Raw genomic sequence first — 22,346 nt, 5'->3', positions numbered from 1 at the left:
TATTTATTCATCCAGGCATCATCTCACAATTATATAGTATTTATCATAATAATAAAATGAAAATATACAGCTCAAAATATACACACGAAAAATATATAAAGTTACTTTTTACGGGGATAGGATAGGTAATTGGCCGTGGTCTTGAGTAAAATGCTGAATACCACGAAATATTGTCACAAGTGTACTATAGTGGTGTTCCTTTTATGTAACGGCTTATAACTCTCTGTAAAAAAATTCGACGTTCCGCAACTCGTGATTCATAGGATCAGAAGACTTTCGTTAAGTAATATTAATTACACTGAAGAGCCAAAGAAACTGATACATCTACCTAATATCGTGTAGGGTGCGCGCGAGCACGCAGAAGTGCCACAACACGACGTGCAATGGACTTGGCTAATGTCTCAAGTAGTGCTGGAGGGAACTGACTTAATGAATCCTGTAGGGCTGTCCATAAATCCGTAAGAGTACGAGGGGGTGGAGATCTCTTCCGAACAACACGTTGCAAGGCATCCCAGACATGCTCAATAATGTTCATGTCTCGGGAGTTTGGTGGCCAGCGCAAGTGTTGAAACTCAGAATAGTGTTCCTGGAGCCACTCTGTAGCAACTCTGGACGTGTGGATGTCGCATTGTCCTGCTGCAATTACCCAAGTCCGTTGGAACGCACAATGGACATGAATGGATGCAGATGATCAGACAGGATGCTTACGTACGTGTCACCTGTCCGAGTCGTATCTAGACGTACAAGGGGTCCCATATCACTCCAAATGCACGTGCCTCACACCATTACAGAGCTTCCACCAGCTTAACATTCTTCTGCTGAAATGCAGGGTTCATGGTTCACGAGGTTGTCTCCATACCCGTACACGCCCATCCGCTCGATACAATTTGAAACGAGACTCGTCCGACCAGGCAATATATTTCCAGTCATCAACAGTCCTATGTCGGTGTTGACGGGCCCAGGCGAGGCGCAAAGCTTTGTGTCGTGCACTCATCAAGGGTAAACGACTGGACCTCCTTCTCCGAAAGCCCATATCGATGACGTTTCGTTGAATGGTTCGGACGCTGACACTTGTTGACGGCCCAGCATTGAAATCTGCAACAATTTTTAGAAGCATTGCACTTCTGTCACGTTGAACGATCCTCTTGAGTCGTCGTTAGTCCAGCTACAGGATATTTCTCCTGCCATATGTAGGGTAAGATGACAATGCATTGTTATGCAAGCATAACTCTATTTCTACCTTTCCCTCCCTTTACTATTGTTTAATAATGGATCTTACCCTACCTATGTCTGATGATTAGGAATGCATATTCTCTTTAGCACTGTTTATTATCCCAGGAAGGGGAAACTTTATTGACACATTCCTGGGGTCAGATACATCACATGATCACACTGACAGAACCACAGGCACATAGACACAGGCAACAGAGCATGCACAATGTCGGCACTAGTACAGTGTATATCCACCTTTCGCAGCAATGCAGGCTGCTATTCTCCCATGGAGACGATCGTAGAGATGCTGGATGTAGTCCTGTGGAACGGCTTGCCATGCCATTTCCACCTGGCGCCTCAGTTGGACCAGCGTTCGTGCTGGACGTGCAGACCGCGTGAGACGACGCTTCATCCAGTCCCAAACATGCTCAATGGGGGACAGATCCGGAGATCTTGCTGGCCAGGGTAGTTGACTTACACCTTCTAGAGCACGTTGGGTGGCACGGGATACATGCGGACGTGCATTGTCCTGTTGGAACAGCAAGTTCCCTTGCCGGTCTAGGAATGGTAGAACGATGGGTTCGATGACGGTTTGGATGTACCGTGCACTATTCAGTGTCCCCTCGACGATCACCAGTGGTGTACGGCCAGTGTAGGAGATCGCTCCCCACACCATGATGCCGGGTGTTGGCCCTGTGTGCCTCGGTCGTATGCAGTCCTGATTGTGGCGCTCACCTGCACGGCGCCAAACACGCATACGACCATCATTGGCACCAAGGCAGAATCGACTCTCATCGCTGAAGACGACACGTCTCCATTCGTCCCTCCATTCACGCCTGTCGCGACACCACTGGAGGCGGGCTGCACGATGTTGGGGCGTGAGCGGAAGACGGCCTAAAGGTGTCCGGGACCGTAGCCCAGCTTCATGGAGACGGTTGCGAATGGTCCTCGCCGATACCCCAAGAGCAACAGCGTCCCTAATTTGCTGGGAAGTGGCGGTGCGGTCCCCTACGGCACTGCGTAGGATCCTACGGTCTTGGCGTGCATCCGTGCGTCGCTGCGGTCCGGTCCCAGGTCGACGGGCACGTGCACCTTCCGCCGACCACTGGCGACAACATCGATGTACTGTGGAGACCTCACGCCCCACGTGTTGAGCAATTCGGTGGTACGTCCACCCGGCCTCCCGCATGCCCACTATACGCCCTCGCTCAAAGTCCGTCAACTGCACATACGGTTCACGTCCACGCTGTCGCGGCATGCTACCAGTGTTAAAGACTGGGATGGAGCTCCGTATGCCACGGCAAACTGGCTGACACTGACGGCGGCGGTGCACAAATGCTGCGCAGCTAGCGCCATTCGACGGCCAACACCGCGGTTCCTGGTGTGTCCGCTGTGCCGTGCGTGTGATCATTGCTTGTACAGCCCTCTCGCAGTGTCCGGAGCAAGTATGGTGGGTCTGACACACCGGTGTCAATGTGTTCTTTTTTCCATTTCCAGGAGTGTATATACTCCCATTTCATTTAATGCTTGACATTGGTCTGTAATAAAAACGATCACTTAAGTAAAATTTCATTTGTACTTATTGATACCACATGAATTGTTGATTTCCAGAATGACTGCATTTAATGAAAACGGCCAAAATGTAATTAATTTTGTTGAATTCAACCATTATGTAATATGTTTATAATATATTTGTTTACATAATAACTCATAGATTACTGATATCACATTGGTTGTTGTATGCATGGTATATTTTATAGGGCCTGAAGATGACGTTGTTACAACGTTGAAACTAGTTGCCAAAATAAAATCGACACCTTAAATACAGCTAGAGGAATTTCTTCATTTTTAATATAAAAATATAGAGTTGTGGTATCTCATGACAATATGGCATGTATTATTTGACTTGGTAATTACCGGAGCCGCACGGAAGCAGCACCTGCAAAATCTGTAGGCGATGTTTGGGGGTGGGGGATGGGGAGAGTAGGAAACGCTCGATACTCTGAGATTGCCACGGGAGAACGCACTTACTTGTATCCGCACTGAAGGTGGTGGATTCGTTGCCAGTCGAGGCGAATCAGTTATATGAATGTGTGGTTTCTGTTCTTTCGGACATGTCTGAAGGAACAGCCACCGTGTATTGGTATAATTGATTCGCCTCGATGGGCAGTGAATCAACCACGTTCACTGTGGATGCACAACTACGTTCGACCTCCTGTGGGCATCTCAAAGTAGCGAGCATTGAAGACATGGAGGGGGACTGCGTGGGGATGTGGGTCGGCTGCGAGGTATGCCGAGGTAGGTCGCTCAGCTGCAATAAGCACTGTATCCTAGTGGCGCAGTGGTTCAAGTATCTGCCTAGTAGGCTGGAGGTGCCTGGTTCGAATCCCAGTCCGGCACGCAATTTCACTCGTCGCCATTGTTTGGCACAAAATCTCGATGCAGCTGACATCAGTAGTTTCTTTCTTTCCCCTCCACCTTCAGTTTACATAATATGTAACACGGCTGAGGATTCCGCGTGGTGTCTATTCTTTCGGGCATGTACAAGAACAGACACCACGCATTCATGTAAATAACTTATCAGCTCCTAAAAAACTCAAAGAACTACTGTATTCATTCCTTGATAAAGTTAATTTTCATGCAAAATTCACTCACAATGTCAACAACTTCCTACTGGTCGAAGGCATGCTAGAAAGCTTTCTTGCAACTTAAAAACTGCGTTAGATCGCATTGTACGGCATAGCCTGGGCAAACGCTTTACCCTAGGCACTGATGCCTGATATTCCGGCATTGGTACACTGCTGTCCCATAAATACCCCATGGCACAGAACAGCCTACTGAGGTTGGATCTAAAACTTTATATGTGGCACAGTCAAATTATTCACAAATAGAGAAAGACTAAGTTATCTGTGCACCATTCAATCTTTCGACCAACTTTGTTGTATGGGAGCGAAAGCTGGGTGGATTCAGGTTACCTTATCCATAAGGTTGAGGTTACAGATATGAAAGTAGCTAGGATGATTGCAGGTACTAGTAGATGGGAACAATGGCAGGAGGGTGTGCACAATGAGGAAATCAAAGAAAAACTGGGAATGAACTCTATAGATGTAGCAGTCAGGGCGAACAGGCTTCGATGGTGGGGTCATGTTACACGCATGGGAGAAGCAAGGTTACCCAAGAGACTCATGGGTTCAGCAGTAGAGGGTAGGAGGAGTCGGGGTGGACCAAGGAGAAGGTACCTGAATTCGGTTAAGAATGATTTTGAAGTAATAGGCTTAACATCAGAAGAGGCACGAATGTTAGCACTGAATAGGGGGTCATGGAGGAATTTTATAAGGGGGACTATGCTCCAGACTGAACGCTGAAAGGCATAATCAGTCTTAAATGATGATGATGATGATGATGATGATGATAGAAAGAGTCGTTAGGTGTCATATACGGCGCCAAACTCTGCGGTACCAAGTTTCACCTGATGACCGACCACAAGCCTATCATTTTTCTATTCGATTCCCACTCGAAACTTCCCCCATAAAACCGCGCAACGGAAGCATCAGTGTGTATTGTTCCTCGGTAGCTGTAACTACGAGATTCATTACAGCCCCCCCACTTAGCAGTTACATGCATACACACTTTCTCCCTTTGCCATATGGTCTCCAATCAGCGGCTCACCTCTGACGAATTCCCAGTTACCGTGTGCGAAGTAGAAACAGAAACAGGCTGTGACCCTCGACTCTGCAGGATGGAAACGCCGATGCCAACCAAAAACGCGAAGAACAGTACGTAATCGCTTATTTACGTAAAAAGCAAGACGTGAACCGTTTTATAATCTAAAAATAACAAAGCTGTATCATTCTAGATCCCGCTGATGATGCCTCAAAGTGAAAAGGGCGAAACGCGTCTGGGAGAAATAAAATAAATTGCAGCAACATTTGGCTGTTTTTATTTACAAAAGAAATACTAAAATAGGTCTTTGCCTCTAGTTTGTAATGCTTACGAGTGCCCCTGATCCTGATACCTTTATGTTTGGGTTTGTTGATCCTGTATGCATAATCTGGGCATGCACTTGAAACTTTGGCTATTTTTCTCTGTGTGGCAGAGTTTAAATGACATATTTTAGCTAGCTATCTTTCATGTCATCAGTTTACCTATTTTTTTCTGTTTTATATAGTGATACCTTACTGTACTTTTGGTTTCATTTCATCGCAATGGTTTGCATATATGCATCTTAATTCACTAGTTTTACTTAGTTTTTGTATTTCGTAAATATGCCTTATGCCTGTCATGGGCGCCACTTGGGCAGCTCTTGGCACACTATACGCGGTGTTTGTATCTTCATCTGTCACAGTAATATTTGTGTGCGCGCCAAATGCACATTGTGCTGTGTGCGGCTCACATCGCGTTTATGTTATAAGCGTGCTGCTATAGCGGAGTCAAGGTAACATGCGATAGTCGTTGAAATTTTTCCGTCTTCTTCTTGTACCTTCCTAATGATATACTGGCGGTTGTCTTTTCCTTTAACTATGTTCACTTTCCATTTTATGTGGTTTATTTTGCGTCAGTTTTCCATTTTATATGGCTTTATGACAGATAGGTTACTCAGCCAGCTACTTTTACGTAATTCTCTATTAGTTTCAGTTCATTTTTCCCGAGTAATAGTAGAAGATAGGACCATGTGCCTTCCTCTGTTTGTTTCTAATTGATTGGTGGCATGTTTTTATAAACAATATGATGATGCCCCAAAAGGATGAAACGCGTTATTGACATTAAATAACTTCGCAGCCAAATCTGTTTTTCTGAAATAATTCGAAACTAGTTACTGTAGCAGCCTACACAATGGAACGGAAAAATTTTCATCAATAATTTTAACGACAAATTATGTATTACTTGAAACAGGAGAGTTGCTATATGGGATACAACAGGGATGTCGGAACCAGAGATTGCGGTATCACTGCCATCGTCATACGTCACAAGGTTGGAGCAACACATTTTCTTACCTCTTTCATGATTCGAAACAAACAGCAGAAAAGTAACAAAAATAAACTGAGTTACGTGTGCATTCAGAGAGTAACAGGCATTAATATTGTGAACCAATACACAGATTAAAGACTACACTCCCTTATTTAATGAAACAAATCATTTCAGAAGCATTCTCGCAGGCGGAAGTATTTCAACTGTTCTTACATTTACTTAGTGATTCGCTTGCCTATGCATCTAAAATGTGTTAAACCATACTCTCTGAAACCATACTCTCGTGACTACAAGAATTCTAAACAGTTTCCTTATTGCGATTTTTCAGTTTGTTCCAAAGTATATCACGAATGAAAAGTTCTCAGGCGAGCGACAAACACGAACATTATTTCGGCAACGAATTGAGATGGCGCCGCCAGGCTCACGGTGGGCTCTCCATCAGGCCATCAGCGTGCCTAATGATAATTCGCTCTATTGTCGAAATATTGTGCGCGTTTGCCACGACGACTCGGCTGCTCGCTCGGGTGCTTTTCATTCGTTGTCTATTGAAAACAATTTTAATTATTCTTCGATTAATAAACGCACAAGTATTTCTGCCGAGAGTACGTGAAGAGAATTCGAATATTATAGCTATACCTTTTCTGGTTACATAGTATGTCTGAGTTCGCCATCATATTCATATTTTGTGCGGTGTATAACAGTCGTGGCGACTCACCTGCACTTTAATTTCTACATCATCTTCGAGGCTTTGCGATGTTGTCTGGAAACGGCCAAGCAGTGCTCGCCCGTCAGTATCAGAGCTGTGTATGAAAATAACTTTTTTGTAGTTGAAATGCTTCAGCAGTTCCACCCACACGTCGGCTTGGTGTGAATATGGAGGCACTGTACGCAGGAACGATACATGAATATTCTGTAAGGAAAAAAAATGAAAACATTAAACCTTTGTGGTACGTACCTCACAGACACAAACACATTTCTGAACTAACACATCGAAATAAATATGGAAAGATAATAATACCTATATCTTGTTTGCACTCACGCTCAGTACGGCTTGTCTGAGAGATTATGTGCCGTGGTCAAACACTGAACTGCAATTATTTGTAAAGAACGGAAACGAAAGAATAAATGCTCGATAGTTCTTCACATTAAGCACGTAAGATATTAGAGCATCTCATCATATTGAATGAGATTAAAAGTACGCCAACTCTTATATCTACCTAGGTAGCTGTGGACATTTTCATTTTATAGAACATGAAGTCATAAAGATAGTATTCAAAATGAAAAAAAAGAAACAAGTCTGTTGACCAGGACAATCCGTTATGCATATTTTTTGGTGAAATATTTTTAGTTAACTGTAGTATACATTTTATACGTATCTGCATTTGCAATCTCATTACCAGTTTCAGCGTTTTTTAGAGTAGCGGCTCATACATATTTGAAGTACACATGAGTTACTGTCCACCTCCTGAGCTTACATACTGACTACGGGAAGAGCAAACTCTCGTCGTAATGAAGCATTATCAATAAAACATGCTAGAGGGCAAGGAATAAAAGCAAACAAACAAAATCTAGGTCTAATTTATTATATATTTTATTATCAATTAAGTCCAGAAAGCTGCTTCTTTTTTTGAGATGTTTGTTTAATCACGACAGACCTGTTTCAGCACTACTGTCATTATCAGGCCATCTGAAACTCATGGTTTTATTATATACTATTTTCTAGGGCAGACAGTAGCCTACTTGTCATATATGAGATTGGCAACCATACATTCATGGAATTCTTAACTTACCTATAACATCGCTGGTTCGTCACTTAAGCGTTTTTCTTACATCTTTTAAAGTTAGCTTTCATAGGCTATGTTTGTTGGAAGTTATAGCCTGAATTTTATTTGTTGTGTGTGTTTTTTGTTTGACATTTTACCTACGATTTTATAAGTTGACATCAGAGCAGTTACTTATCGATTTCACTTAGTTACCGTGTTGTTTATTTTTATCTGTGAATGTGTGATTGGTTTGGCTTAGCTCATGTCTTTGGTTGTTTATCCGTTTTCACGATCGATGATTTGAATAAAGTTTTCTATATAGTGTTTATGTTTTAGATCTAATTGCTCGTTGAGTATTTGCTGTGGATATTTGTGTGCATGTGTGTAGATTTCGACCTCTTCCAGAATATCGAGTAAGCGACCTTTAGGCGTTATATGCAAAATTTGGATTTCTTTTTCTACATTGCCTGTGGTATGTTGTTCTATTTGTAGGTGTTGAAAGAAGGTTCATGGGTTGCGTTCAGTGTTTCTAGTGTGTTCTCTGTATCTGGTATTAAAGTTCCGGCCTGTCTGACCTATATAGAACTTATCACAATCGTTACAATGAATTTTGTATATACCTGGATTCGAGTCTATTGGCAATTTAACTTTTACCGATCTTATTTTTAATTTTCCTTCAGTGTGGTATACGAGGCGTACGTTTGTTTTCTTTAACACTGTGTTCAGTGTGTTCGATATGTTGCCTACATATGTTGTCGGTATATATGTGAATTTATTTGGTTTGTGTTTCTCGCTGAAGTGTTATTTCATTACGTATTTTTGATTTTAATGGTGTGGTATTTCTGTCATATATCTGTTGAACCAATTTTGGGTTATAACCATTCCGTAGTGCCACATATTTTAAATTTTTTTTCCCTTTATGTATTGCTTCTTGTTCTAGTGGGAGGTTTATTATCCTGTTGATCATGGCATGAAATTAGGCGTACTTATGCGCTTTTGGGTGGCATGTACAATGTTATTTGTGGTGGTAGGTTTACTTTATATATCAAATTTGGGTGTATTTTCAACATTTTTTTTTGGTAAGGTCTATAAAGTTTATCGCTTTGTTATTTTCTAGTTCCATTGTAAATTTCATTTTTGGATGTAGTGCATTTAGCGCATTGTGTATTAGCTGGATGTCTGTGGTATTTCTATCAAGTAGACTTACGGTGTCATCAACATATCTATAGTAATATACAATTTTTTTTAATGATAGGTTTGTGGTGTTGAAAAGTTTTTCTTCTAATGAATTTAAGAATATATCTGCTATAGTTCCTGCAATTCTGCATCCCATGGCAACTCCCTCAGTTTGTGTGCAGAATTTTTCATTAAACTAGAAGTAATTTTGATGTATCAATTTGAATAATTCTATAATTTCTTTAGTGCCCATGACTGAAATTTTCCTATATTGTAGTAAATTATTTTCAGTTATGGTTATCCTTTGATATTACAAAACTGTACACTAACATCCCAGTCAAAGAAACAATTTAAAAGACGTAAGAAACACGTTTAAGTGACGAACCAGCGACGTTATAGGTAAGTTAAGAATTCCATGAATGTATGGTTGCCAATCTCATATATGACAAGTAGGCTACTGTCTGTCCTAGAAAATAGTATATAATAAAACCATGACTTTCAGATCGCCTGATGATGACAGTAGTGCTGAAACAGGTCTGTCGTGATTAAATGAACATCTCAAAAAAAGAAGCAGCTTTTTGGACTTAATTCATAATGTCTTTACACGACTTATATCGAACTGCAGGCCCATTGGAAACAAAATTATTATAAAAATGTTATATTTCTTTCTTTGTTCATCCTACAATTAAACATATTATTCACCTTCAGCACTTTTTACGATATCATCTATCGCAAACAAAAGGTAGTTCAAATTTGAGTAACTATGTAAAAACATCTCCAGCAGGTAACCAAGTTTTAATATCTATGTCTGCCCTAATAAAATGAAACTGACACTGAACTGCGTTTTCTATACAACTGGTATACGATATCAATAATATTTCCTTAATGTAACTATCAACCAGTTTCGTTGTACTGAGTCAGAATTGGTTCATTGTAATACATGACATCAACTTGCCAGGTATAGATTGGGAGTGTTATGCCGTCAAAACTGGTGCCAGAGACAGGGAATCGTGTGGCGTTGTTCTGGATCTCTTGTCCGAAAATTACCCTGAGCAGATATTCAGAGAACCAACTCGAGAGGGTAAAGTCTTAGACCTCCTGGCAACAAACAGACCTGAACTTATCAAATCTGTTAACGTCGAGGAAGGCATCAGTGATCATAAGGCTGTGACAGCATAGATGACGACGGGTCCTACAAGGAATGTTAAGAAAGGTAGGAAGATATATTTGCTCAGCAAGGGTGACAGGGTACAAATTTCAGAATATCTCAGCAGTCAGCATCAAATATTCGGTGATGAGGGCGAAGATATGGAGAACAAATGGAAAAAATTCGAAGGCATCGTTCAATATGCCCTACACAAGTATGTTCCGAGTAAAGTTTTAAGGGATGGGAAAGATCCACCATGGTTTAATAGCCGTGTTAGAAAAGCGCTACGTAAACAAAGACCGCTTCATCTCAGATTCAAGAGAAGTAAAAACATAGCTGACAAACAAAAGCTGAGCGAAGCAAAAATGAGCGTAAGGAGACCAATGAAAGAAGCGTTCAATGACTTTGAAAGTAAGGCCTTGTCAACGACCTGAGTAAAAACCCTAAGAGATTTTGGTCGTATGTAAAAGCGCTACGTAAACAAAGACCACTTCATCTCAGATTCAAGAGAAGTAAAAATATAGCTGACAAACAAAAGCTGAACGAAGCAAAAATGAGCGTAAGGAGACCAATGAGAGAAGCGTTCAATGACTTTGAAAGTAAGGCCTTGTCAACGACCTGAGTAAAAACCCTAAGAGATTTTGGTCGTATGTAAAATCAGTAAGTGGGTCAAAATCATCTACTCATTCTATCAGCGACCACACCGGCACCGAAATGGAAGATAGCAAACAGATGACCGAAATACTAAATTCGGTCTTCCGAAGTTGTTTAACCGTGGAAGATCTTAACACAGTCCCTCGTTTTAATAACCGTACGAACATTGAAATGGCAGATATTGAGTTAACCGATCACGGAGTTGAAAAGCAGCTACAATCGCTTAGTAATGGAAAGGCTAGAGGATCAGATGAGATATCTGTAAGATTCTATAAAGATTAGGCGAAGGAACATTATGGAAAGTGAACATCTCCTCCATAGAAATCACCTGCGATTCGATTCAAACCTTTCTTGCTGATGGAATTCAAAACGTCGTTCCTAACGGAACTAAATCGACAGATGAAAAGGTAATATCCGGAGTACCACAGGGAAGTGTGTTAGGACCTTTGCTGTTTACAATATATATAAATGATCTAGCAGAAAGCGTCGGATGCTCTTTAAGGCTATTGGCAGTAAGAATTTGCAGAACGACCTGCAGAAAGTTGATGAACGGTGTAGACTGGCAGTTGACCCTGAACGTCAATAAATGTAACATATTGCGCATACATAGGAAAAGAATTCCACTGCTGTACAGATAGACTACTGATGACAAACAGCTGGAGACAGCGTCTGCCGTATAACATCTACGCGTAACTATCCAGAGCGACCTTAAGTGGAATGACCATATAAAACAGATTGCGGGAAAAGCAGACACCAGACTCAGATTCATCGGAAGAATATTATGGAAATGTAACTCATCCACGAAAGAAATGGCTTATAAGGCTCTTGTTCCCTCGCTTCATGAGTATTGTTCATCTGTCTGTGATCCCTATCAGGTAGAACTGATAGAGGAGATACAGAAGATCCAAAGAAGAGCGGCACGTTTCGTCACGGAATCTTTTAGCTGGCGAGAGAACGTTACGGAGTTGCTGAACAAACTCCTACGGAGTTGCTGAACAAACTCCACTGGCAAACGTTACAAGAGAGGCGTTGTGCATCACGGATAGATTTACTATTGAAATTTCTGGACAGCGCTTTTCAGGAGGAATCGGACAACATAGTAATTCCCCCCATATACAGCTCTCGTATTGAGCATGAGGAGAAAATTCGAGAAATTAGAGTCAATACAGAGGCTTACCGACAACCATTCTTCCCACGCACTATTCGCGAATGGAACAGGGTTGGAGGGATCAGATAGTGGTACCGAAAGTACCCTTCGCCACATACGATTAGGTGTCTTGCGGAGTATGATGTAGATGTAAATCACCCACTTAAAATAAAACAGAGTATTCAGATTCTGTAAAGCAGTCTTTCTTGAGCAACGCATTATTTTCAGATTTACTTCTGAGAAGTTGTCTTGTGACAGCCAGAGCGAGAGCACCAGCAGCAGCGAGTACTGTTTGTATAAAGCGTTTTTGTACTTATTTGCTGCGCTTAGCTTTTAAATAGTTTTTCTGGGAAAACCTAGCGTAGTTTTCGCGTCTCGTATTTCAGTGAGTGTTTCTTGATTATCAGAGTAGCTCATCAGAAGATTATCTTGGGAATTTGTCACCGTATAGAGTAGGGTAAACATAGTCATGTGTAGGGACTGTGGTTGTTGTGAGCGGACGCAAGGAGAATTGGCCACTCTTCGGGGGCAGGTGGAGGCTTTGTCTGTTAGGCTCATCGAGCTCGAGGCGCAGGCGTCGGCTCGTAGTGGCGTTGGGGCAACTGTGGTGAGACCTATGCCTACTTCGGTGGCCTTGGAATCACATGGAACCCCTTATGTCGCTGCGTCTTCCGGCAGTGAGCATCTTACCGGTCAGCCATCACTCCAGGGTGAATGGCGGACAGTGGTGGGCTCGCGCGTGCCTGGCCGAAAGGCGAAGGTGGGATCTGGCCGCGTGGCAGCTGCCTTACCCCTTTCCAACAGGTACGGGGTGCTTCCTAGTGGTGATGACATCGTTTCCGAGCCACCACAGGATGCCTCGCCCGTTGGGCCAGTGGCCGATTCTCCGGCAAGGTCCCGACAGTCACAGAGGGCGGGCCTATTAGTTATAGGGAGCTCCAACGTTAGGCGGGTTATGGAGCCCCTCAGGAAAATAGCGGGTAGGTCGGGGAAGAATGCCAGTGTGCACTCGGTGTGCTTGCCAGGGGGTCTCGTCCGTAATGTGGAGGAGGCCCTTCCGGCAGCTATTGAACGCACTGGGTGTGACCGGCTGCAGATAGTAGCACATGTCGGAACGAATGACGCCTGCCGCTTGGGTTCTGAGGCCATCCTTGGTTCCTTCCGGCGGCTGGCTGATTTGGTGAAGACAACCAGCATCGAACGCGGAGTGCAAGCTGAGCTTAATATCTGCAGCATAGTGCCCAGAGTCGATCGCGGTCCTCTGGTTTGGAGCCGTGTGGAGGGTCTAAACCAGAGGCTCAGACGACTCTGCGACTATAATGGTTGCAAATTCATCGACCTCCGTTATTGGGTGGAGAACTGTAGGGCCCCCCTAGACAGGTCAGGCGTGCACTACACACCGGAAGCAGCTACTAGGGTAGCAGAGTACGTGTGGCGTGCACACGGGGGTTTTTTAGGTTAGAGGGACCCCCCCTTGGGCGAAACGATAAAATACCTGACGGCTTACCAGAGAGGACATTATCATCGTTGATGAAGAACGTCCGTCCTCAGAGACCAAAAACAGGAAAAGTTAACGTAATATTGGTAAACTGCAGGAGTATCCAGGGCAAGGTTCCTGAATTAGTATCTCTTATTGAAGGAAATAGTGCGCATATAGTATTAGGAACGGAAAGTTGGTTAAAACCGGAAGTGAACAGTAACGAAATCCTAGACACAGAATGGAATATATACCGCAAGGATAGGATAAACGCCAATGGTGGAGGAGTATTTATAGCAGTAAAGAATTCAATAATATCCAGTGAAGTTATTAGCGAATGCGAATGTGAAATAATCTGGGTTAAGTTAAGTATCAAAGGTGGGTCAGATATGATAGTCGGATGCTTCTATAGACCACCTGCATCAGCAACCGTAGTAGTTGAGCGCCTCAGAGAGAACCTGCAGAACGTCGTGAAGAAGTTTCGTGATCATACTATTGTAATAGGGGGAGACTTCAATCTACCAGGTATAGAATGGGATAGTCACACAATCAGAACTGGAGCCAGGGACAGAGACTCTTGTGACATTATCCTGACTGCCTTGTCCGAGAATTACTTCGAGCAGATAGTTAGAGAACCAACTCGTGAAGCTAACGTTTTAGACCTCATAGCAACAAATAGACCGGAACTTTTCGACTCCGTGAATGTAGAAGAGGGTATCAGTGATCATAAGTCAGTGGTTGCATCAATGACTACAAGTGTAATAAGAAATGCCAAGAAAGGAAGGAAAATATATTTGCTTAACAAGAGTGATAGGGCACAAATCGCAGAATATCTGAGTGACCACCGTCAAACGTTCATTTCTGAGGAAGAGGATGCGGAACAAAAATGGAAAAAATTCAGAAACATCGTCCAGTACGCCTTAGATAAGTTCGTACCGACTAAGGTCCAAAGCGAGGGGAAAGATCCACCGTGGTATAACAATCATGTACGAAAGGTACTACGGAAACAAAGAAAGCTTCATCATAGGTTTAAGAGTAGTCGAATCATAGCTGATAAGGAAAAGCTGAACGAAGCGAAAAAGAGCGTAAAGAGAGCAAGGAGAGAAGCATTCAACGAATTCGAACATAAAACATTGGCAAACAATCTAAACAAGAACCCTAAAAAGTTTTGGTCATATGTAAAATCGGTAAGCGGATCTTAATCCCCTATTCAGTCACTCGTTGACCACGATGGCACCGAAACAGAGGACGACCGAAGAAAGGCAGAAATACTGAATTCAGTGTTCCGAAACTGTTTCACTGCGGAAAATCGTAACACGGTCCCTGACTTCAGCCGTCGCACGGACGCCAAAATGGAAAATATTGAAATAAACGATATCGGAATTGAAAAACAACTGCTGTCACTTAGTAGCGGAAAAGCATCCGGACCAGACGAGATACCCTTAAGATTCTACAGTGATTATGCTAAAGAACTTGCCCCCTTTCTATCAGCAATTTATCGTAGATCGCTGGAAGAACGTAAAGTACCTAGCGACTGGAAGAAAGCGCAGGTCGTTCCCATTTTAAAGAAGGGTCATAAATCAGATGCGAATAATTATAGGCCTATTTCGCTTACGTCAATCTGTTGTAGAATAATGGAACACGTTTTGTCTTCTCGTATTATGACGTTCTTGGATAATACAAATCTCCTTCATCATAACCAACATGGATTCCGCAAACAGCGATCGTGTGAAACTCAGCTCGCCCTATTTGCCCAAGAAATTCACAGTGCCGTAGACACTGGCGAGCAGATTGATGCCGTATTCCTGGACTTCAGGAAGGCGTTTGATACGGTTCCGCACTTACGTTTAGTGAAAAAATACGAGCTTACGGAATATCGGACCAGGTTTGTGATTGGATTCAGGATTTCCTAGAAGAAAGAACACAACATGTCATTCTTAACGGTTCAAAATCTGCAGATGTAGAGGTAATTTCGGGAGTACCGCAGGGAAGCGTGATAGGACCTTTATTGTTTACAATATACATAAATGACTTAGTTGACAACATCGGTAGCTCCGTGAGGCTATTTGCAGATGACACGGTTGTCTACAAGAGAGTAGCAACATCAGAAGACTCGTACGTACTCCAGGAGGACCTGCAGAGGATTAATGCATGGTGCGACAGCTGGCAGCTTTCCCTAAACGTAGATAAATGTAATATAATGCGCATACATAGGGGCAGAAATCCATTCCAGTACGATTATGCCATAGGTGGTAAATCATTGGAAGCGGTAACGACCGTAAAATACTTAGGAGTTACTATCCGGAGCGATCTGAAATGGAATGATCACATAAAACAAATAGTGGGAAAAGCAGGCGCCAGGTTGAGATTCATAGGAAGAATTCTAAGAAAATGTGACTCATCGACGAAAGAAGTAGCTTACAAAACGCTTGTTCGTCCGATTCTTGAGTATTGCTCATCAGTATGGGACCCTTACCAGGTTGGATTAATAGAAGAGATAGACATGATCCAGCGAAAAGCAGCGCGATTCGTCATGGGGACATTTAGTCAGCGCGAGAGCGTTACGGAGATGCTGAACAAGCTCCAGTGGCGGACACTTCAAGAAAGGCGTTACGCAATACGGAGAGGTTTATTATCGAAATTACGAGAGAGCACATTCCGGGAAGAGATGGGCAACATATTACTACCGCCCACATATATCTCGCGTAATGATCACAACGAAAAGATCCGAGAAATTAGAGCAAATACGGAGACTTACAAGCAGTCGTTCTTCCCACGCACAATTCGTGAATGGAACAGGGAAGGGGGGATCAGATAGTGGTACAATAAGTACCCTCCGCCACACACCGTAAGGTGGCTCGCGGAGTATAGATGTAGATGTAGATGTAGAAGGCATCGAGACAATGACAATGACAATCATCTTTTAGAAAGTGAATATTAATTTTATCTTACAGTTCCTCTATATGATCGATACGAATGAGACAGCTTGCTCTTCCAGTATATTCCAAAATTTCGCTTAGAAATAGGATTTTCCTCGGATCACAACTCAGGTTCTATTGGCGATAGAAAGGTAGACTCAAATGTTTTGGATAGTCCTTGGGCTAGGGACCATTTGTATACCCAACAAAGGATCGTCTTACTGTAACTATCGAAGGTCAAAAGTTGAATATTACACACTTCCTCCTCTTAGGCAAATGGAGCACATTGGTTGGTTCTTTTTGCATTAGATGTGGTCTATAGTACGCCTTGAGGGGCTTATAGAGGCACCATTTAATTCATGGGCGGTTCTTGAGAAAACTCGGAAAAGCCTTTTCATCATTTTTTTCGCCGCCAGCAGTGGATATATATACAACTAACAGTAGCAAATTGCTCAAATTTTAACGGTATGTTCTCTAGGCATTCATCTAGAAATGCCATCTTCCCACTTTCAAAAATCTTTGCCCGTTATCGAAAACACCACAAAATCATGACTTCTGGGGACTAAAACCGGGTCGCGGATCCCAAGATGGACATGCACAGTATATGGCTGAAATTTTTACTATATATTTCTAACGTCCCCATCTCAGACAACCTCGAAAAGTTTCTTGCTCTCTTAATCCGTTTCCGAGATGCAGAGGTTCAAATTCACTCTACAGGTACACGTAAAATACTGAAGTAAAATCTGGTGTGAGGCGAAAACGTATTTTTTAAAGACATATATCACGGAGAAATATGCTTAAAGTGTCTCCGTTATCATCAGAATGAGTCTCGGAAACCCATGTTGTAGTACTTAAGTACATGCAAAATTTTTGTGCACGTAAAATCAGAGGCTGAAAATTAATTTTGGTTTATTGCAGTTTCACATAAGTAAACCATCAAAATTTTTAGGTCTCATAAAGTTCTTTTCTTATGAGTGCAATGTTCTGCTGTAGCAAGGAAAAAAAGGGAACCAGCAGAAAAATGCTCCCACTGGAGCACAAAAAAACTGAATATGCTTGTGCTTAAAAGACTGATTGAAAAGTGGGGTACCAGCTGCATCAATCTACGTTCCTCAGTACTGGTACCTTTAAAAATTTTCCCAAAATTTTTTGGCGTATAACATATTCAAACCTAAGATAGAAGGAAACAGTGGTAATGGGAAAGAGACGGTAAAGTAATAAATACTGGAAGATGGTAGACAATGGCTGTGGTATAGAAAGAGCGAAAGAGATAGAGAGAGGGACACAGTGGCAGTGGAAGAAAGTTGACGGTGACAGAACAATGCTAGGAGAAGATTGAAGGAGACAGTGCCAATGGGCGAGGAATAAAGAGAAGGAAAAAGTGGAAGTGGGTGAGAACTGGTGATAATCAGAGACACAGCCTATGAGAGTGACAATGAGGAAAAGAGAGGGTTAGTGACAACAGGCAGATAGAGCAGGAGTGGGAAGGAATGAATGAGATAGTAGAACTAAGAAAGAGCAAGAATGAGATGGTGACACTGAAGTAGACAGTATTAGTAGGACAGAAAGGAGGAGACTGTGGCTGTGAGGCAGGAGACAGTGGCAGAAAGACACAAAGAAATAATACAATAAGTTGGGATGAATGAACGAGAGAGATGGATACATGGGAGTGGATGGGTATGGCAATTTACAGCGATGGGTGTGAGCGAGTTACAGTTAGCGGAGTTTGTGGGAGTGAGAGGAGATCTGCATGTTGAAAAGAGCGCGTATATGTTCGCATACTAGAATTTTTCGGAAAATTTTTAAAGGTGCTGAGGAAGGTAGAATGAGGCAGCTGGTACCTCATTTTTGAGTCAGAGCCTTTTAAATAGGAGCATATTCGCCTTTGCTGTGCTCCGATACGAGCCTTCCTTCGCTGATATCTTATGAATCGACATTTTATATCCTTATAATACGCGCTAACATATATAATGTTATTATATTAATGGTGCAAAACCCACTAGCAAACAGCTAAATGAGATACAAAAGCAATTTAAGAAGGAAATAGGCTGTGTTTAGTACTATATAGGGCCGCCGCGGTGGTCTCGCGGTTCTAGGCGCGCAGTCCGGAACCGTGCGACTGCTACGGTCGCAGGTTCGAATCCTGCCTCGGGCATGGATGTGTGTGATGTCCTTAGGTTAGTTAGGTTTAAGTAGTTCTAAGTTCTAGGGGACTGATGACCACAGCAGTTGAGTCCATAGTGCTCAGAGCCAAGTACTATACAGGAAAAGCAGGTTTGGTCTGTATTTGATGAAAAACGTTCTCCTTAAGAAGTCTTCCAACAAAAGAAATTATTATAATTGACTTAGATAATTATGCTAAAAACAGGAAATACCACGTTTTATTGCTGTGTTTATGAGAAATACTTTATCCAAAACGCCTAAAACATTTGAGAGTGCGATTGTTAACTTCCAGACGGAAAGTGGTTCACGTTCACAATGGGTATCTTACAAGAAGAAGAACAATACTTGTGAAGTATTTCAAAACTATACAATAAAGTATAACTACAATACATTTCAGTCACCTAACGATATAGATGTGGCCTCCTTTGTTTAAAGTTTCTGAACTCTAGATATTTCAGCAAGTCTTTTAGCACATACCGATAGCAGATAGTGTCACATGCAAAACTCAAATAAAACTGTCGCCTTTAACCCCACGAAAAACTTGTCTCATCACGCATACAAAATTGCCTTACAGAACTTATTCCATACCGAATATTTTGTCGAGAAACTATAACTTCTACTCTTATAATCAGATTTGCGATCAGTAAATTTTGGGCAGACGTGCTTTAAAACATGGAACTTACTAACTCCGTGGCATTATTTACACCCTGTTGAGAGAAACAGAGTTATACAGTATCAGGAATAACTACGAAGATAATGCGGAGAGAAAGAAAAATCAGTTTAAAACAGACACCAGTTACAATAAAATTCTCGAACTCTCCGAGATGAGGAGTGCAGTATACGCTGATTTTAAGCTGGATAATAATATGGAGTCAGTTTTATGTTTTGAGAAAAAAGTAATTGAAAACGAAACCTTAAAGACAGCAAAACCTGCAGTAAATATCCAAAACGTTAACGTCCTATAAACTGACTGAAACATATGTGGAGGTTCATTCCACGATGCTACTCCTGCACACACGTTACATCAGGTCTTGCCTGCAGTAACGCCTGGATATAAGAGTGTGGAATCACCAAATTCGCCCATTTACATACCAGTTGTGCTACGACATGTTTCAGAATTAAGTATCTCAATTAAAGATCAAGACGGAAATATTTTAGGTTAAAAAATATGTTGACTCCTCACAATCGACAAATGCTATCATCACTAGGATACACAGTGCTGCAAATCTTAACTTCGTTCTCTGTGAGCTCTCATTAGTCAATGCGGTGAGTGAAGAAGAAGAAGGTGAGTCACACACCGTACTGACTGTGAGAGAAAAAAAATTGCCATCAACGATTCTATTACTGGCATCGAATATCGCAAGTATAAATCATTTGATCAACCAGTTTTCGCTCACAGCGATTCAGTATCGATTGTGAGAAAACAAGAACACTTATCGACCATCATCCGACAGTCTTCTGTATATTTAAGAAAGACTTCTCGATGAAACAGCAGTGCAGAAAGCTATTGACAACGAGTTACATAGAAATTGAGCACTTCGCATGTTTTCAGAAATTCAGTATCCTTTGAATAACCACATTATTGTTCATGTGCCCAATCTGGGGCCGGCCGCTGTGGCCGAGCGGTTCTAGGTTCAGTCCGAAACCGCACTACTGCTACGGTCGCAGGTTCGAATCCTGCCTCGGGCATGGATATGTGTGATGTCCTTAGGTTAGTTAGGTTTCAGTAGTTTCTTAAGTCTAGGGGACTGATGACCTCAGATGTTAAGTCCCATTGTACTTAGAGCCATTTGAACCCAATCTGAGAATTGCAACGCTAATGAGCAGATATGCATTTTTACGTCGATTGATGCAGTCGCATTGATCAACAAATCAACAAATTTGTTGATGATGGAAGTTTCGGCTTCTTTGTATGGTACTTGTATTTGCGGAGGACTACAGGGAGGTTGTTTTAAGAGTTTTTCATGAACTCCTACTGATTCGCAGGAGACAAGTCGCTAATCATATTATCCAGATAAAGCAGACGCCATGTCGAAAATTGTGTTCGGAAAAACGTACTGGGAAACGCCAGAAATACCAGTGTTCAAGAAAGAGCAAATATCATTATGTACCATTATTATGTAACATGATCTAAGCCTCGCTCCAGCATTCTTTCATTGGAATTTATTGGAATGTGTTGCACCAGAAATTTGTACACGGACGTGGCCAGTTAAATTCAATATAGTGCTCAAAACAGAAAGATACGTAGCACAGGGCGCCTCTCTGTGGAGTTAGTGGCAGAATTTTTTCTACATCTACACACATACTCCGTAAGCCACCTGACGGTGAGTGGCGGAGGGTACCTTGCGTACCACTATCGGTTCTTCTATTCCAGTCTCGTATTGTTCGCGGAAAGAAAGATTGTCAGTATGCCTCTGTGTGGGCTCTATCTCTCTGATTTTATCCTCATGGTCTCTTCGCGAGATATACGTAGGAGGGAGCAAAATACTGCTTGACTCCTCGGTGAAGGTATGTTCTCGAAACTTCAACAAAACTCTGCACCGAGCTACTGAGCGTCTCTCTTGCAGAGTCTTCCACTGGAGTTTATCATCTCCGTAACGCTTTCGCGATTACTAAATGATCCCGTAACGAAGCGCGCTGCTCTCCGTTGGATATTCTCTCTCTCTTCTATCAACCCTATCTGGTACGGATCCCATACCGGTGAGCAGTATTCAAGCAGTGGGCGAACAAGTGTACTGTAAGCTACTTCCTTTGTTTTCGGACTGCATTTCCTTATGATTCTTCCAATGAATCTCAGTCTGGCATCTGCCTTACCGACAATTAATTTTGTATGGTCATTCCATTTTAAATCACTCCTAATGCCTACTCCCTGATAATTTATGGAATTAACTGCTTCCAGTTGCTGACCTCCTATATTGTAGCTGAATGATAAAGGATCTTTCTTTCTATGTATTCGCAGCACATTACACGTGTCTGCACTGAGATTCAATTGCCATTCCCTGCACCATGCGTCAGTTCATTGCAGATCCTCCTGCATTTCAGTACAATTTTCCATGGTTACAGCTTCTCGATATACTACAGCATCATCCGCAAAAAGCCTCAGTTAACTTCCGATGTTATCCACAAAGTCATTTATGTATATTGTGAATAGCAACGGTCCTACGACACTTCCCTACGGCACACCTGAAATCACTCTTACTTCGGAAGACTTCTCCCCATTGAGAATGACATGCTGCGTTCTGTTATCTAGGAACTCTTCAATCCAATCACACAACTGGTCTGATAATCCATATGCTCTTACTTTGTTCATTAAACGAGTGTGGGGAACTGTATCGAACGCCTTGCGAAAGTCAAACACGGCATCTACCTGGGAACCCGTGTCTATGGCCCTCTGAGGCTCGTTGACTAATAGCGCCAGCTAGGTTTAGCACGATCGTCTTTTTCGAAACCCATGCTGATTCCTACAGAGTAGATTTCTAGTCTCCAGAAAAGTCATTATACACGAACATAATACGTGTTCCAAAATTCTACAACTGATCGACGTTAGAGATATAGGTCTATAGTTCTGCACATCTGTTCGACGTCCCTTTTGAAAACGGGGATGACATGTGCCCTTTTCCAATCTTTTGGAACGCTACGCTCTTCTAGAGACGTACGGTACACCGCTGCAAGAAGGAGGGTAAGTTCCTTTGCGTACTCTGTATAAAATCGAACTGGTATC

The 22,346-nt window shown here is 42.3% G+C and overlaps 1 protein-coding gene across 3 annotated transcripts in view; it reads right to left on the bottom strand.

Annotated features, from left to right (window-relative positions):
- LOC126471556 (glutamate [NMDA] receptor subunit 1) overlaps positions 1–22,346 on the bottom strand; it is a 524,350-nt gene that overhangs the window by 305,325 nt on the left and 196,679 nt on the right. For all 3 annotated transcript variants that reach the window (XM_050099783.1, XM_050099785.1, XM_050099784.1), the window contains one exon: positions 6,896–7,090. In XM_050099783.1, coding sequence (XP_049955740.1) covers positions 6,896–7,090 — 195 coding nt within the window. The remainder of the gene's footprint in view (positions 1–6,895; positions 7,091–22,346) is intronic.

The sequence above is a fragment of the Schistocerca serialis genome, chromosome 3 (genome assembly GCF_023864345.2).
Source record: "Schistocerca serialis cubense isolate TAMUIC-IGC-003099 chromosome 3, iqSchSeri2.2, whole genome shotgun sequence".
NCBI lineage: Eukaryota > Metazoa > Arthropoda > Insecta > Orthoptera > Acrididae > Schistocerca > Schistocerca serialis.
Note: the sequence above shows the minus strand (reverse complement) of the source record. Positions and strands in the feature narration are given on the sequence as shown.